We start from the raw sequence: 17,846 nt of genomic DNA, 5'->3' as shown, positions 1-17,846 counted from the left end.
CTGAGTGAATGGGGAAGTTTGCGTGTTGGCGCAGAAAATTGAAGCAGGTCAAAATGCATCAACACAACGAAGCTAATATGGCATAAAAACAAAGCCATACTTGACGGAGTTTGGCTATATCGAGGCTCACTGCAGTAAAAAAAAGACATACGGAGGATTAGATAGCAGGTAAAGCAGCGCACAGCTACAAACACTCACCCGGATTAGCATGACGGTCAGAAAGCTAAACAAATAACCCGCAAAATTATTTAAGTCTTCGAGCTGCGATGTAAGACGCTGGTTCTGCTCTCGCTGTTGAACCGCTGCTACGCTACAGGCTCACACCGAGCCTCTGCTTAAAGCTGCAGCATCTAACCTAAAAAAATAAAGTTTATATACGTATTAAAACTTTCGCTGTCCTAACATGAGACAGATAATCTCTAAAAAAAAAAACATCGATCTCCTCCCTGATCTGCATAATTACTCCACTCAGTCAGAAACAGCCAATCAGAACTAGCAGTAATCAGCTAGCCGCCATGCTAACAGGAAGTTTTCATTCAGTAACTCTGGATTGTTTATTGTAATGAAACCTGTTTATGCCTTTGAATGTTAAGTTTTATACTTGAATCTTTTGACAATGTTGAGAGGTTTTATTTGGACTCTTTGCATTATTTAGCCTCTTCAGAGCCTTCATGTTTTCAGTCTGTTAAAAATAGTATTACCAATAGCAGTACAATTTGCACAATGCCTGTTTTGTTTAGTTTTCTTCTTGGAAAAAGTTATTAAAAACAAGTTTTTGTCTAAATTAAGGTGAAGTCATGGTTCCTTTTTCCACATAATATAACCGGTAGTGCTTATGATTAAAAAAATAATAATTATGTGATCGGTATCGGTGATCGGAATCGGCAGGAAAAAACCTGATCGGTACATCTCTAATGGGGGGTATTTTTTATAGCTGATCCAGAATCAGGTAATAGTATATTATTAGTCATTATTCCTTTAACTGGTAATATTGAGAATTTACAAAAAAAAAAAAAAAACATTTTCCGGTTGCCTTTTTGACTCTGTTTTTGTTTCAGGTGCCGAAGATCGCCGTGCCCCTGAACACAACCAAATACAACCCGTCCCTGGACGACAACCTGACACTCATCTCCTCCTTCAACAAGTTCCCCTACCCGACGCAGGCCGAGCTCTCCTGGCTCACCGCGGCCTCCAAACACCCAGAGGAGCAAATCAAAGTCTGGTTCACCACTCAGCGGCTCAAGCAGGGCATCAGCTGGTCCCCTGAAGAGGTGCAATGATCATTTTTTATCTTAATTTCTCTTTGCTGTGTGTGTTGTTACTGTGAGCTGTGAGCTGTTGGTAGATAAACAACAGTAAATAAACTTGAATTTCACCTAATTTGAAAACCTAACAACCTGGATGTTGCATTTTAATGAATGCATGTTTTGTGTTGTACACTATATAAGACTCATAGTCCCATATCTGATTAGTTCTATTAATATTTTGGGGTTTTTATGAACATAAAAAATTCTCAAGTATTTAAAAGTTAAGAAGTTACAGTAATTTCTTTGGGAACAACATGGAGCTACTTCTCAGGAGATGCATTAAACCTACCATGCATCAACTTATGTTAAAGATAACTTTTTATACTATTAAGCTTATTTTTTATACATTATTTTTAACACTTTAGGAACTTTTTGTGTGAACCTTTATATCTGTTGCTGCTGTTATACCATATTTTCCCCCTTTCTGTTCTATTAATGTTTTGTAATTTGTATTGGTAGAATATTTTTTTCTGTAGTGTATAGGGCACCAAACCTGGCTTCAGCCCAGGGGCCCCGGTTCTTGTAAATCCGGCCCTGCTAACCATGCTCAGTTTGGCCTAAAACGTTCCAAATGATCTCATTCTTTATGTCTCAGGTGGAAGAAGCGAGGAAGAAAATGTTCAACGGCACCATCTCATCAGTGCCTCAGACTCTGACTGTGGTGGCTTCACAGCTGGGCTCCAGCTCATCCACCAACAGTAGCGCCTCCAAGCCTCTGCCGTCAGCTGCCTCTGTCCTGCAGTCCCTCCCCTGTCAGATCCTGGGCCAGAACAGTCTGGTGCTGACTCCTGTGGCCAACGGATCCAGTGTCACATGCGCACCTCTGGCTCTCACAGTGGCGAGCCAGGTAGATGACCAACAGAGGAAATGACGTTTTAAACGTTAAAACTTTAAAGTGAATGTTGCTTACAGCAGATTCTGATTGGACCCGTTAGGAGTACCTTATCACAACTTGATCAGTGAGAGAAACCGTTTTGACTCCTGCAGGTGGCCCAGTCGCTCAAGAGACCGCTGGCCACTCCGGTGATCGCAACTGAGAGTAAGCGGCCGTCCATCATTCAGACCATCCATGCGTCGACGGCCACAACGAAGCTGGTGTCGCCCAAAATGTTGACTTTCACGGCGGACCCGAACAAAACGGCCGAGCAGCTGTCAGTGCTGCGCTCCAGCTACACACAGTGTCCTTTCCCCGAGGAAGATGAGGTAAGAAGTGAGTGGAATGACATCTTTTTGTGCAGTAATAAACATAATTGTTCCTCTAATGGTTGGATTCCCAGTTTAGTGTTTTTCCTCTTAAATCCACACCTTTCAGCAGCAGTAAACCACAGTTAGTGTTTACTTTAACGCTGTTTACTGTGGCAGATCTACAGGCTGATAGAGACCACGGGACTGTCCAGGGGAGAGATAAAGAAGTGGTTCAGTGAACAGAGGCTGCTCAATCTCAAAAGTATGTAAGCAGAGAAAATTCACTCTAAACGATGCCTTATCTGCGTTTTCTTGTCCTACGTGATGGAAAACTAAGTGCTGTTTATGTTTATCTGTGTGCGTCCTTTTGGAGGCGTGGCTTCTCCACCTGTGCTGGTGAAAGCAGAGGCGGCTCCGGCTGTTCTGGACGGCCCCGTTAAGAAAGCCGTCCCAAGTAAGTTTCCCCTGCTGGAGAGAGTGAAGGGGAAGACATCGGAGCAGCTCAAGGCGCTGGAGGAGAGTTTCCAGAGAAGCAGCTCCCCGATGGAAAAGGAGCTTGGTAAGGAGTCCAAACAGGCGCCTAAACTTTTATCTTCTTACTTCCACTTCCTGGTAGTCATACTTATTAAATGTATCCATGTATAGTTACGTTGCAAGCACAAACATATTGTGTCAAGATTTTATACAAAACACCAACAAAAGTAGTGGATTATTGTGAAATGGAAAAGAAGATGTAATAATAATTGGAACGTATTGTAGGAGGCTAGAAATGCTCTGGAGGCGCAACAGAGACCTGTAACTCAGGTAGGAGATTCCCTACCAGCAGGGCAGTAACCCTAAATATGCAACCAGAGCTGCAGGGGAAATGTGTAGATGATATTATATTCAATTGGTAGACTGGCCTAGTCAAAGTCCAGATCTAAATCCAGTTGGGAACTTTTGCAAAACTAAAAACTGTAATCCATCCATCCATTGTCTATTCCCTCTTAAACATGGAGGGCACATCTTGAACAGGTCGCCAGTCCATCACTGGGCGATAGACACACACAGAACATACAACCAAAAGTCTTGATTTTGTTGTTACGGCATTACAATATATGAAATAATTTAAAAGGTGTAAATACTTTTGTGCTAAGTAAATCAGAGTTTTGCTGTGTGCTGCATTGAAGAGTCTTGACATGTCCAACTCAGACCTCTTAGTTTTACATGATTTCACCCTCCTGGGAAATCCTGACGGAGGAGAAATCAGGTAATTGGTTGAAACCGTGTTAAGTTTGACTGACTAATCAAAGACATGTAGCCAGTCACAAACATGTTCATCTCCATTTCTGTTCTCCTGCATACCAGTCGGGCTAATTAGCAACTTGTAATGCTCCCGCCGTCTCTGGCATTTCTGCCTATGAATTAGACTTTTAAATCACTAAAAGAAATCAGGTTGTTTTCTTTCACTTACACAAGTCCACAGCATGTGACTTGGATTTTTCTTTCACCCCGGAGGAGCTGCACGCTCCTCTCTCGTGGCTGCAGCCATGACGGGAATAGCGGCGACGTTTTTAATGAGGCCCCGTTTTCAAGTCCCCCCGAAGCGTGACTGAATCCTGCAGTTTGTCGAAAAGGGGAACGACCATCTTTTTTTTTTTTTTTTTTTTTATCATCTTGTTTCTGCCACAGACCAGCTGGCTCAGGAGACGAGGCTGTCCAAGATGGAGGTGGACTGCTGGTTTTCGGAGCGCCGCGCCCTGAGAGACAACATGGAGAAGGTTCTGCTCACCATGGCCTCCAGGAACACGGAGGACAGGCCGGAGCGGGCGGGAGGGGCGCTGCTGAATGGGGCTTCTCACCGGGAGCAGGACGGGAAGGCTCTTCGTTCCTCTCCTCACCCGCCTCCTTTCTCCTCCTCCTCCTCCTCTTCGTCTTCTACCTCCCCCCCTGTGCTCGCAGCGTCCTCCCCTCAACCTCCCACCCATTCCTCTTCAAGATCTCCTCCCATACTCAACTCGTCTTCTCCTCATCCTCCCCTCCTGTCAGTCTCCTCAAGCCCAGCGCCCATCTCCAGTCGCACGCTCGCCCTTCTCAGGGAGGTGAGAAGCGATGAAAGCATGTCTTTAATGGATTGTATTTATTTTTTAGTCAAAACATTAAAAGTGTGCGCAGTATTTTGTTGATGTTCCGCTAATATAAAAAAAGACAGAATTTTGTAATTGCAGTGTTTCCATTAAATAAGGCATTTAAAATCACATGTGAATAAGTTTGTTCATGCTATAAGTTGTTAAAAAAACATGCTACACCATCATCATCCTTCCACTTCCAGCCGCCTCCTTCATCTTTCCCGCCAGTAGAAACATGATCACATGACTCGTGATGTTTCATTGCTTTTTTTTTTTGTCAAAACAATGAAACATTAACTGCATTTCCCTTACAAATGTGCACAAAACTTTGTCGATGTTCTGCTAATGTCAGCCCTCACCACAATTGTGATATTTCCATCAAATTATTGCGGCAAGTCGTTAAAAAAACATGCCACGTCATCATCCTCCTACCACTTCCTGTTGTCGTCTTTGTTGTTTCCGCTAGTGGTAGCCTTCGGTTGTTGATCGCATTTCAATACGGCTGAACAACCACCTGGTCCTGGCGCCAAAAACTTCTCATCGAAAGTGTTTTCGAAATATCTGTTATCATTAAATAAAAAAATAAAATTTTACGCGAATAAGCTTGCTGACGCAGTAAGCCATTAAAAATCATGCCGCGTAACTCCCATTTGCGCAATTATGTGGTCGATGAAAACGCAGCTACTGACGCCCACGGATCCACTTGTTGATGTTTAAAGATGCGTCGCTTAATTAGTGATGCACATGCTGTGCTTTTACCCACAGATGTTCTGTCGGACCCAGTGGCCCTCCCCCGAGGAGTACAGCCAGCTGGAGCTCCAGACGAAACTGGGCCGCACCGACATCGTCCGCTGGTTCAAGGACCACCGCTCGGCCCTGAAGAACGGCGAGACCCTGGACTGGATGGACGCCGTCCAGAAGCAAAGCCTCGCTGAGGAACAGAACGCGGGCCAGCACCAGAACGGCCAGATCGCCGACGACAACCAGGCCGTTTCCTTGGAAGTCAAGGCTCTGAATGGTGAGTCCCGCCGGAGGACACTCTGTTCTCTGTTTGATTCATTATTATTCCACCGGACTGAGGCTCTAAAAATTTAATCTTGTTGATCCTAGCGGAGGAGTCTGGTGGGAACGTAGCAGCTGGGGAGGACTCCAAACTGTCCGGCCAAGACAAAGGGCGCCGGCTGGCCGAGCGACTAGCACAAGGCGTGAACGATCTGAGCCGAACCGGGCAGGACCAGAACAGCTGCGGTGCATCCGACAAAGGAAGGTAAGAAAAACATGGGCTCCATACCGGAGAAAAACATTTTGACCCACATTTGTTTGCATAAAAAACAGGCGGATCAGGTAATTCTTCATAGACATTGTAAACCATCATTTCTTCAATCTGAATTTATTCTTCATGTCAATAAAATCTAATAATGCACAGCTTAAATTAAGGTTTTGGGTTTTTTTTTTTTTCATATCTTTTCTTGCCAGGTGGGTAAAGGTCACTGCTGGAGACGAGACAGAAGGAGCGGAGAGACAGAGACTGGCCACCGACACTGGTGTTATGACTATGGAGCAACCAGGAAGAGTGACTGGGTGACGGTAGGTTTAGATCTGTTTGTCCTTAAAGCGTCTTCTAAAAGTATTCACATCCCTTTTGGCTTTTGTCACATAACGGTCTCGAGCTTTATTTTATTTTATTAGACAAAAACAAAAAAAAAGGTACATAATTATGAACTGGAAGCGGAATGATGCACGGTTTTACAAATAAAAATCTGAAAAGTGTGGCGTGCATTTGTATTCCATCCTAATCCTTGCACAGAATAGCTGGATTAACAGTGAGATTAAATTACATCCAAATCTGCTTTGTTAACTTGTATGCAACTGGTTGCTCATGAGTTTTATTTATTCAATTCAGAAATACTTTATTGATGTCAAAGGCAAACTAAATGTTTGCTATAAATCAAATAAGATTTTTCAAAGAGTTATTGTGGATGGTCATGGCTTTGAGCAGGAAGGATGTCCTGTAACAGTTTTGAGGATGAAACTTCTCCTCAGAGCTTCTGCATTACAGAGCAGCTCTCCCTCCACTCAGCTCCTTCAGACTAGCCAGCAGCAATTAGCAAACACCTGGCGGAGCTGTACATCTGCTGAGCTCATTATAGGAGCTACTTCTCAGTGCCATGCTGATAGGAACATTGTTAAAGGGTTAATAGAGGAGCCATGTTGTGATGACTTTCTGAGTTTTTAAAGAGACAAAGGCCCAATTTCAAGTTTTTAAATTACAAAGGCAAATTTCTTTTAAGTCATATTTGATATATGAATTTTTTCTGACAGCTGAGGGTAACATAGTTACTAGATGGTGCTATAAAATGGGACTACATAGAAAACGCATAACACAGCCCCTTAAATGTCTAGACATTTGAACATAATGGATCTAATTGACAAGTAAAGTCCATCATCTATACACCTGTGGGAATATAGAGGAAGTGACGTGGTTGATTTAAGTTTGATTCACTTTTTAAACCAAACTTTTACTTTTCTGCTTTAGTCTGCAGCCCTCAGAATCAGTTATTGCTGATGCCGCTGCTGCTGCATTGCCAAGTTTTTTCCTCTGTGGATGCTTGGAAATGTTCCAGCCCTCCGTGACTCCTGACAGGACGAACTGTAGAGAATAAATGGGTGGCAGGAACAGATTGTGACTTGGCTGAAATTAAATGGTGAACTGTTCCTTTAAGAGGGCACAGCTGTGCTTCTGCAGCCGTCCAGGAAGTTACTGGTGTGTAATTATGTCTGATTGGTCCTTCAAAAAGATGGCATGCACCGCCATTAGCATCAAACGTGCAGACAAAAGCAGATAATTATGGTCACGTAAGGGCAAAGAGAAGGTTTGTTTATGTAAATAAGATGGATAAAAGAAAAAAAATCTCCAAAAAGAGATTTTTAACTGTTGTCAGGAAAATATTGGCTAGTATTATAAATCTGACTCTCTTCCTGTTCTAGGAAAGGCAAATCTTTAAATGCTGATTCTCCAGCCATCGTGGGGCAAGTGAAGACGACCAATCAGAGACGCAGTGTGTCTGTGATGTCATCACACAGCGCCAGGGATGATTGCAGCACTGAGGTGAAGAACGGATGCTGACGTGAAGAGGAGTGCCAAAGCTGGACTTGATGCAGAACTCTCACTACTACGTTTAGTTTTCTTTTTTTGTTGTTTTTGTAACATGTCTGTAAATATTCTTGTCATACAGAGTAAGCGGTCTGTTCAGGTGCAGAGCGGCAAAGCTTTTCTTTTAATTTTTATTTTCATGATGAATGAATGTTGCCCCAAAACCTGGAATGTTTTTGGTTGCTGTAATAAGAACAAAAATGTATTATAGTCTATTTGCTGGAAATCTCCTTTTTGTAAAAAAACAACAACAAAAAAAACAACTGAAAAACAACTAGCTGCATTTTGCTCATTATGAGTAAATTTTGATGGCACTTGCATATTTTTCTTGTCGTAGTGGTAGATGTTCCCGTACCAGGCTGCTTTTCAAATGCCTTTACGGTGATACAATGCTGACTCAGATGTGCAAAACAGGCGAGTAGGAGGAGTGTGCAGCTGAGGAAACAAGCTGCAGCGAGCGCACACACACACACACACACACATACACACACACTGATTAGCAGCAGTGGTGCAAAAACTTTAACAAAAAAAAAATATCCGCCGCTTGTTTAAGCAGTTTTTATTTTTCTTCAGGCGTGTTCTTGAAGCTGATGCAGAACATGATGTGCACATTTCTACAGAGAACTGATAAATCCCGGAGAATGCAGGGTCTGTCCGACACCATGCTGCCTTTCCAGCTCATACCTGTTGTTTCCTGTCTACTTTGTAAAAAAAAAAAAAAAAAAGGATCAGAGTGGAGCAGCTTCACAGTTCTGTGTTGTAAATCTTCTTGGAGGAACCTGCCGAAAGCCCTTTATTTTCTTTTTTTTTTTTTTTTGTGAAAATGCTACATGCACTCTAAATAACCTGAGCACCTTTATCTGAGCCTTTTCATATATATATCCATTCGTTTAGCTGTAAATACGTCTTGTCTTCTATCTAGGCTTCTTCGCTTAAGAGTCAAGGTGGGATTAATTTCCCCTCTTCATTTCGGCACACGCTCAAAACGGAGGTCGACGAACGTCGGAGATACAAAAACGGAGCTGTAAAAGGCGGTTGGAATGTCACGGCAGTCAAAAGCTGTCACAAAGTTTCAAATGTTTCTCTCTTTTTAACTCATCTTGGAAAGTCGTTTAAATTGACCTCTTTATTTCCACATGAATGAAATCGGTGTTTTTTTTTTTTTTGTTTTTTTTTTTTGCTTTCAGTCACAGGAGGAGGGAGGGAAGCTATAATTTAACATCGGCAGGTGGATGGCTGAATGCTTGACTGCATGTTGGTTCCTGCTGCTTTGGGTTCACGGTCTCAAATAACTCAACATCTTGTTTTTGACGTGTACAGGATTAATGCTTGCATTTTCATTTTCTCCCTTTTAAGCCTGATGCAATTCAATAAAAACACAGTTGACTGCAAAATGCCGTGGTAGTCTGAATAAAATGGAGAATATGATTGCTAGATATTTGAATTTGTTGCGATTATTTTCTGCCAGCATCAATGCAGTACTTTGGACAAGTATTTAAACACCTTTTAAATTTTTTTTACTAACCTAATTAGAGTGATTGAAAATGCTTGCCACACTTTTCAGATATGAATTGGGAACTCTGAGCTAGATTTGATGTTGGAGCCGAAGTAACAGCTTCTAGTTAAAAAACCTGAATTTCAACGTAGCGACGAATGTAGGCGTTCGTGGTAATTCTTAGAAACATTTTAAGCTTCACTTTTAATGAGCACTTTAAATATGATCCTTTTAATCTTATACGTAGCTGCCCAATCAGTAGTGGGGATCGGGCCGCTACATCTAATACTGATTCTAGACGCACTTTCACATGTGTGTCTTGTAAAATATGTTTCCACCTAATCTTACTACTGCAGAGCGGCCATATTGAAACGTGAAGTAGGTCTTACAAGTCGTAACTGGGGGTAAACCATGCAGGAGATTGGGCCCAGAGAACCAGTTCCAATCCAAACTGAACATGCACACCAAAGGAAAACATTAGATTAGGCTAAAAGAAAAATTAAATTATTTGGAATGTATAAAACAAATGTACATTATAAATGGGTTGAATTTCATCTAATTTCTCGCCTTCTTTGGTGTGAAATTCTGACGTGAATCAAGCTTTCCTGATGCCTCACAATGTTGACACGAAACTAACATGTACAACTTAAATGTGTGCAGATTCCTTTCGCTTTTCTACAATCTCTTGTGTCGCCCCCAAAAACATGCCGCCCTAGACAGAGAGCCGTGTTGGGCATAACGACAAACTTATATTGACTCTTTTAGCTTGAGGGTTCTTTAAGAATATTCAGATTTTCTTCCAGCACCACTTACCAACATGACCCAGCAGATGGACATCTCTTCCACTTGATGTATTGATACAATCTGATAATCAGCCCACATCAATGCAACAATGTAACATAACTGAGGGCAATAAATGTCAGTGTTTGCTCTTTTAGAGGAGAAAACGAGAAACATAAATAGTAATAAAACAATTCTCAACTGTTCCTTCTGTACATATTCTAATAGTTTATTTTAACAAAGTATTGCATTAAGGCAACAGTAAAAATAATCAACACACCCAGACTCATCCTTTCAATAATGTGCTGTATTTACAAAAAAAAGAGCAACAGCTCGTTTTTGTTTTGCCTCATTTAAATTGTCTCATGTCAGAAAAAGTTCCAGCTCTTTGCACCAAAGGCTCGAAAATACAAATATGTTACACGTACTCAATCTCAGACCTGGGAGCTACAAAAGTTAAATACAGTTTCTAGTTTCTATGTATTAAAAAAAACAAAGTATTCACCCCCTGGATGTTTTACAAGTTTGACTTGACAAAAAAAAAAGCAATTTTTTTAGTAAAAAAAAAAAAAAAAAAAAAAAAACAGTTGTGGAAAACTGCTTTTTACAAAAGAAAACAAGTGGCTGCATAAATATTCACTTGAAGTCATTGTTTAGATAGAAGATGTGACTGCGAGTTTTTACTCCATTCTTCTTTTCAAAACTTTTCAATCTTCTGTCAGGTTTCTGGGGACCAGTGTGTCAAGTCCTGAAACAAATTCTCTATCAGATTGAAGTCTGGGCTTTGACTAGGCCACTTTGTTTGTCTTCAGACCATTTCTGTGTCACTTTAGCTCATTAGTTCTCTTGCAGATGAAAACAAATTGTTCTCTGGCATTTCTCGATATCTTGCTGCATTCATTTTACCTTCTGCCTTCACGAGCCTTCCTGCCATGCAGCATGATGCCGCCACCACCGTGCTTCACGCTGGGAATAACGTCTCGGTGCTGATGTGCAGTGGTGCGATCTGCCAAACACAGTGTCCTGTTTGATGGCTGAAAAGCTCCATTTTCACTCATCACTCTAAAGAATCCTCTTCCGCTTGACCACAGAGTCGCTTTTCTACCATTTGGCAAACCGTTTAAGCCTAGATATGAATTTTCTTTAACAGTGGCTTTCTCATCGTCACTTGCCTGTGCTTTTTAAATGATGAAAAGCACAGGCAACAGGCAGAGTCTCTACCATTTCAACTGCTGAAGCTTTTTTATATCCATCCCCTGACTTATACTTTAAGTAACGTTTACTCTGATTTGCTTGGAGTGTTCTTTTCTAACCCTACCTGCCAGCTACTGGTGTCTTTATGCTACTTTAGAGTCACTTCATTCATGTGACCTCCATTCTTCTCATTGTGAGATTGCTGGCACTAATTGACTGGACCTCTGTTAAATTAGGTTAAATGGGGTTGAATATTTACGTTAAGTGTTTGTCATTTTGTAGAAGTCAGATTGATTTTTTTTTTTTTAATGAAGCCAACTTTTGTGGATCATGACTGATTTGTAAAAGCAATAAAGAGGGCAAAACATCCAAGGAGGTGAATACTTTTTTTTCTTTTAATGCACTGTAGCTTCCCTTCTCGTCTGCTGGAGGAAGGCTGACGGCGCACTCGGCAGTGATAATTACAATGTAATCTGATATGGCATCACAGGGAGGGAGGAGTCCGAATCAGCAGCGTGCAGCTGCAACATCTCTCGTGTCGACAGTCGCGTCGTGGAGGAAAACGGCGGAAAAGGACAGGAAAGACGGAAATGAGCGGGAGGCGTTCGGGGTCGCCACGGATAAAAGACATTTATTTTCATAAGTTCCGTCTGCTGGACGTGTGCAGCAGTAGAAACGGCTGAACCGAGCCAACGGTCAGAGTCCGAGTCCTGTAGTGCGGAGCGGAGCAGTTCCGGTTGAAGCACATACACACACTTTCTCCGGTTTCATCCTGCAGCATCTTTGAAAACCCAACACACACACACGTGAATCAAACTTGAGGTAAAGTTTTTCTTTCTCTCTCATTCTCTTTCTTTCTTTCTCAAAACAGAAAATTGTGGGGAAGCAAAAAAAATCTCAGGCAGAAAAAAAAAAAAAAAGTCAACTGCTCAGTCGTTTGTTAGAGGGAGCTGAAGGAGGATCTCATTCTCCTCCGAGGCGAAAGCCTTGTCCCCAGTTGTGACGGCCTCCTCCCCCGCCTGCCGCTGGCGGCTCCTGGGGAACCGGCCTCCTGGTCGGAGGAACCCCAAACCCCGACACTCCTCCTCTCGTGTTAGGGAAGAACCGATACCTGGAGGAGGAAAACAGGGAGGCGATTTATTGAACATCGAATGCTACAAACAAACGCAACCAGCTGGAGATCAGAATAGATTCCCAACTTTATTTGGTTCGTTGTGGCTTTAAGACGAAGACGAACGGTTTTTGTTCAGAGAGGCCTCAGAAAACGAATGATACATCATCAAAAGGCGAAACGTTAGTGAGTGATTCAAGAATCTGACACATTATAAATTACAGCTTTAGATAAACATGTTTATTTTTGAAAGGATGTAAATACGACTCATGTTACTATACACTGCAAAAACACAAACCTCCTACCAGGTCTAATTGTAGTGCAAATATCTTACTTCTCTTGAAATAAGACAAAACTAACTTAGAAGTAACTTTTGAGCAAGAAATAGGAGGAATATTGATGGAAAAAGTACAAGATGAAAGTGAAAAAAATCTGCCATATTGTTCCACTTGTTCTACCTGCAGACTTCACTTATAACTAGTAGTTTTCCCCTCAATATTAAGGAATTCTTGACTTAAAACAAACTCCTACATATTACTGAAAAGTTATTTGTAAGTTAGTTTTGTCTTATTTTAACTGCACTAACATATTTTCACTAGAAACTAGACTTGGTAAGATTTTGTGTTTTTGCAGTGTAGGATGCATATTTTGAGGTAGCTGCTACGAATACACTGTAATCCTTTAAAGTTGAGTTCAGTCGTCCAGACACCGCTGACCCTCAACCTGGAGGATTTCACCGTATTAGATTTTCAATCGTGAAATTTTTACCACCCAATTTTATTTAATGCAGAAATTAGACAAAGAATTTACAAAAACTAGAAATGAACCGCAAAGTTACGGATCAGTGCATTTCTGCTTTCATCTTTTACTTGAACACTCACAAGAAGTCGGGCGTGGAGAGGAAGGAGCGTCCGCCCAGGTCCATGGGGTATTTGAACATGAGGAAAAAGTAGAGGTGGCCGACCAGATTGCCCGTCAGCTCATTCATAAATCTGCACAGAAGCAAAGAGAGGAAGACTAAAGAAACCTCACACCACCGATCCGCTGCGACACGTCCGGCTCGTCCCTTTGGGATCCGACAAAACGGGTAGGTTGGTACTTACGATCCTCCGATGATAAAGTTGAAGACCAGGATGACCCAAGGTAGGTAATGTGCCTACAAACAGAGCAGCAGACATCTTTAACTGGACGTTTACATGCAAGCAGCAGCAAAACCGCCAGAAGTCACTCCAACAATCGGCTTCGTGTCCGACGTGAATGAGGTTTGAGGCGCGTACCTTGAAGCGAGTTCCAAACCAGAAAGACACGATCATCTCGCTGTTGAACTGAGCCCAGACGTACAGCACCGACATGATCAGTGGGATCATCAGCAGCTGAAACAAAAGGCGACGCCAAGTCAGACGCTCGCAAAGTAAACTTTGTATGCAGATTCAAAAAATAGGTTATTTGCTGAAAGAACAAGACCCAGAAAAGTAATTAAAATAAATAAAATAAAAAAAACATAAAACCATCTGTAAATGTGTTCAACCCAGAAACCCACATTTCTTCAGAATTGATCAAATTCTGAAGAAAAAAAAAATGCTATTCAACCCGACAGATTAGCACTATGGTGTGTTGATGTTAATTTGAGCAGAAATACCTGAAACTTTTGAGCTTCTTGACGTCAAATGTACTCTAAAAGAACTCTGTTAGTGAATTTTAGGCAGTAAAATGTTGATTTTCTTATTTAAAAAAGGAATCAAATGATTTATTTGCATCTTTTAATGCATTTCAAATATTACATAGAAAGCCTTCAGTGCTTAAATGAAAAATATGCAGAATGAGCACATTCTGGTTAATCATTTATCTGATTAATCAATTAATCGTCAAAAATAATTAATTACTAAAATAACTGTTGGTTGCAGGATGATAAACATACATATCTGACTGATATGCGGCTATAAAAAGAGCCAAAGCTGGTTCTAAGCATTCAATCAAAGGAGATTAAATAAGCATGCATGCCACACTTTTCAGATTTTTTTCACATAAAATCCAATTACAAACAGACCCAATGAAGAATGTGGCTGTATTGTTACAAACACATTTTTAAAAATAAGGTGTGAATAGTTTTGCAAGATACGGCGCCGCTTATCGCATCCTGGGTTTTCAGTGTTACCTGGAAACAAGCACTGCGTGCTTCAACAACTCGGCACAGTCAAACCTGTATTGTGGCGTAAATACAGCGAGAATTCTTACCCGCATGTCCATCAGCAGCCCGGTTATCTAGAGACGCCAAGTCAAGGACAACAAGCTCTAGGCGGTTTCATTTGCAGCCTCAGGATTAGGGAGAGGGTACTCATGGAGGGAAAAAAAATAAATAAAATCCCCCACTTAAATCCCCATTTCAGCTCTAAAAGCACCTGGCACTCACACTGGAGCAAAGGAGCCGACCTTGACGGATCACGCCTTCCTGCTGTTCTTACCTGAGGTTATTATCAAAACTGGAAAATTTATATTCCTGATTTTGTTTGTGACTCAGTCTGAGGCATCTATTAATTATCACTGAACTCCTGACAAAACAAACGGAGCCGGACTGTGGAGCCGCTTGGTGCTGCATGTGACCTAGATTAAGTTTCTCTGCTCTGCAGAGGGTAGACTGACACTGGGCCACTGGCGCAGAGCCACCCTGACATGGCATGCTTCTGCTGCAGAGAGAGAGAGAGAGAGAGATGGGGTACAGAGGAGGAACAAAAGCATCAGTGGATCTGTGGAAAACAGGCCAACAAAGGGCTGCAACTTTCAGCGTTCATTCAGTCCTTTAAGGTTTTAATTTCCTTCTGTTGGCGACGGCGGTGAAAGGATACAACAATGCAGATCCAGTTGAAAAGGAGCATGAAAACATAGTCTGCAGGCCGGCCATCAAACGCTCCTAAGGATTGGGAAGAAAGGCAACATTTAAAAAAAAAAAGAAAAAAAAGAAAGGGTGACAGAAAATGTAAGCGCCCCGACGGCCTCACCTGTTTCTAGCCGAGTGGAGTAATGGTAGAGGAAATAAAGGTTGACCAGGTAGAGGAAGCCGGTGTTTGGGGTGACGGGGAAGTAAAGGGTGGCTGTCACCGGCCTCCAGAGCTGAAAAAAAAAACAACAAAAAAAAAACAAAAGGGATGTGGACTGGAGGCAGATCACAAATCATACATTTTCAGCCAGCTCTATCCGTGTTAATAGATCTTTTGCGGCAACGATGGGAACAACACGGCGTTTAAAATGTGCTGCAGGGACAGAGTTCTGCAAACGATCCAGGAACAATTGTTGCTAATCGGTTTAGCTTTTAACCTGTAAAAAATTATTTCTCTTTGTCGCGCCAACAATTCCATTAATCTGGGATGAGACAGCAGCAGCCCTTTGGTCATTTTAGGATTTACTGATTTCCTACTTGACCTCAAAGGATGAAAACCAAATTATGAGATAGAAATATCTCATATTTCTCAAATTTTTTGGCCAGCAACAACTTTTGTTTGGTACTAATACAACTGATAAAAATCATATGACTTACATGGAATCAAATTATAGCTTAACAGGCAAGATTTAATGCATTTTCCAAGATTTAATGCATTTTCCCCCAAGCTAGTTTTAAACTATTCTTTAGCTGAGCCATGGCTGACAGTATTGGAGTGGGTTGCAACATCTGTTATAAACATGTTACAACCATCTCCTTACATAAAACTAGGGAGTATTTTTTATTATTATTTTATTGATACTTCATTTTGAAGCATATATTATGATATAGTCTCGTAGTATATAATATGTAAATTCAGTTTACTGACTCCATTATTTAAAAGAACATGTGAATACAATTATTACTAGATATTTTTTTCTACGGAACAAAAATAATTACGAAGAACGATATTAATTGTTTTTTTAATGGTGCATTTAAAAATCATTTTCTGTCTGAATTACACTGCCCTCGGATACAAATTCAAGCAGAACGCCTTTCGTGATTACTGTCGTACAGTCGCCGCCTTGTGGACTACACCAGAACAACACCCTAAAAATAAACACATATTTACAAACCCTCTAAAACAGAAATTTTATCTCATTCGTTGAAAAATTAAAACATGAAATCCATCACTGATAACATTTTAGAATGACACGGTTCCCTGAGTATTTTCGTGTGAGCACGTTAGGGGACACTTTCAAGGCTTCCGGAAGTTCCAACCTACGTCTCGACCTCCGATTGGCTGCAGCAGAAGGCCTATTAGGGTTAGCCAGCTGCTAACAACCCGAACACATAAATAGAACCTAAACAACAACCAACGCTTTGGCTCAAAGAGACAACCATAATATACTCACCTGAAATCTGCTAAAGACCAGCTCTGGGAACAGCATAAGGTTCCTAAAATCAACCAATCCTAGTTTACCGATAAAGGGAACAGCAATCGAAGCAGCAAACCAATACCGGGTGATCAAAGGGATGCTTCGGAACCAGTCCCCGATGTCTGACATCTTTCCATAGGACTCCCGCCAACTAATAAAGGCGAAACAAAGTCTGTTCTTTAAAAATAACTCAAACTCGCTTTAAAGTACAAGCCTTCTTGGGTTTGTTTAACAGCTGCTCCACAGCCAAGTTAACATGACGTGGCTAATCACTATGAGCTAGTTTTGCATTTGTTGACGTCACAAAACTCCGAGCGGTAGCTTCCGGTTCAGATTTTCATAATAAAAGGCAACAACTCTACCTATAATATCCGCCTACAAAATTGGAAAAAAGTATATTCAGACTACGCGAAAATAATAAATTGTGAAATTTTCAAACCTTTATTGTCAGAAGGATAATTTAGTAATATGTGAAAGCATGAAAGAACAAGCTGATTTTACATAAACTACGGATATATATTGTTGTTTTTATATTATTCTTCAGACATTGTCAGAAGATACATTGCTATATTGTATGATTGTTCTGAATTGACATAGATAACAGGCTTCTAAAAGGTTCTACATTTGTGCTTTACTTCAGTTAGTTGTATGCATGATCATACATAATAAATATAATATAATATAATTAATATAATAAATACTTTCTATAAAAATCAATACTAATTAGTATAATTATTTTTGGATCTGCAAAATAGGCATAATGCCACTCTTAATTTGGATGTAAAGAGGCTAGTACAACCGGACGCATTTTGAATATATAATGCCAGATTTTTGTTTATGTTCTATTTCCTGTCAAATTTGCACAGCGCTCCTTTGACCATTCAGAGGAAGCCAGCAAAAGAAAGAGGCGTGTCGGTGCCAGTTGACTCAGCAACTGAGAAGTATTTTAAACTGAAGGAAGATGGTAAAGATGGACAAGATCTAGATCGCAAAGAAAATATCTGTAGAAATGTGTTATAACACAAGACTTGCTTTCCATTATGTAAAATGCAACCTTAATGCAACCTTAGTTTAGTTCCATTTGTTCTTTTATTTTTGTTTTAATCAGTTTTATTTATCTATTGCCAAATTACATCAGTGTGAAAAGATGTTTAACATT

At 40.9% G+C, this 17,846-nt stretch overlaps 2 protein-coding genes across 3 annotated transcripts in view; one reads left to right on the top strand and one right to left on the bottom strand.

Annotated features, from left to right (window-relative positions):
- Window positions 1–7,990, top strand: part of zhx2a (zinc fingers and homeoboxes 2a) — a 32,445-nt gene extending 24,455 nt beyond the window's left edge. For both annotated transcript variants that reach the window (XM_015041570.1, XM_015041571.1), the window contains exons 4-13: window positions 1,059–1,271; window positions 1,903–2,154; window positions 2,295–2,510; window positions 2,670–2,754; window positions 2,866–3,051; window positions 4,164–4,573; window positions 5,366–5,618; window positions 5,711–5,867; window positions 6,077–6,187; window positions 7,589–7,990. In XM_015041570.1, coding sequence (XP_014897056.1) covers window positions 1,059–1,271; window positions 1,903–2,154; window positions 2,295–2,510; window positions 2,670–2,754; window positions 2,866–3,051; window positions 4,164–4,573; window positions 5,366–5,618; window positions 5,711–5,867; window positions 6,077–6,185 — 1,881 coding nt within the window. In that variant the 3' untranslated portion in view covers window positions 6,186–6,187; window positions 7,589–7,990. The remainder of the gene's footprint in view (window positions 1–1,058; window positions 1,272–1,902; window positions 2,155–2,294; window positions 2,511–2,669; window positions 2,755–2,865; window positions 3,052–4,163; window positions 4,574–5,365; window positions 5,619–5,710; window positions 5,868–6,076; window positions 6,188–7,588) is intronic.
- Window positions 7,991–8,550: 560 nt separating this feature from the next.
- Window positions 8,551–17,008, bottom strand: derl1 (derlin 1). Its single transcript, XM_015041572.1, has 8 exons — window positions 16,664–17,008; window positions 15,331–15,442; window positions 15,178–15,242; window positions 14,570–14,596; window positions 13,612–13,707; window positions 13,438–13,490; window positions 13,216–13,326; window positions 8,551–12,334 (listed from the first exon to the last, which is right to left on the bottom strand). Exons 1-8 carry the CDS (start codon window positions 16,814–16,816, stop codon window positions 12,187–12,189), a joined length of 765 nt encoding a protein of 254 aa, XP_014897058.1. The 5' UTR covers window positions 16,817–17,008; the 3' UTR covers window positions 8,551–12,186.
- Between the last annotated feature and the right edge of the window lie 838 nt (window positions 17,009–17,846).

This window comes from Poecilia latipinna, unplaced genomic scaffold, assembly GCF_001443285.1.
Source record: "Poecilia latipinna isolate Pla-1442-1.1 unplaced genomic scaffold, P_latipinna-1.0 Scaffold558, whole genome shotgun sequence".
Taxonomy (NCBI): domain Eukaryota; kingdom Metazoa; phylum Chordata; class Actinopteri; order Cyprinodontiformes; family Poeciliidae; genus Poecilia; species Poecilia latipinna.
This window is presented reverse-complemented; position numbering and strand designations above follow the sequence as displayed.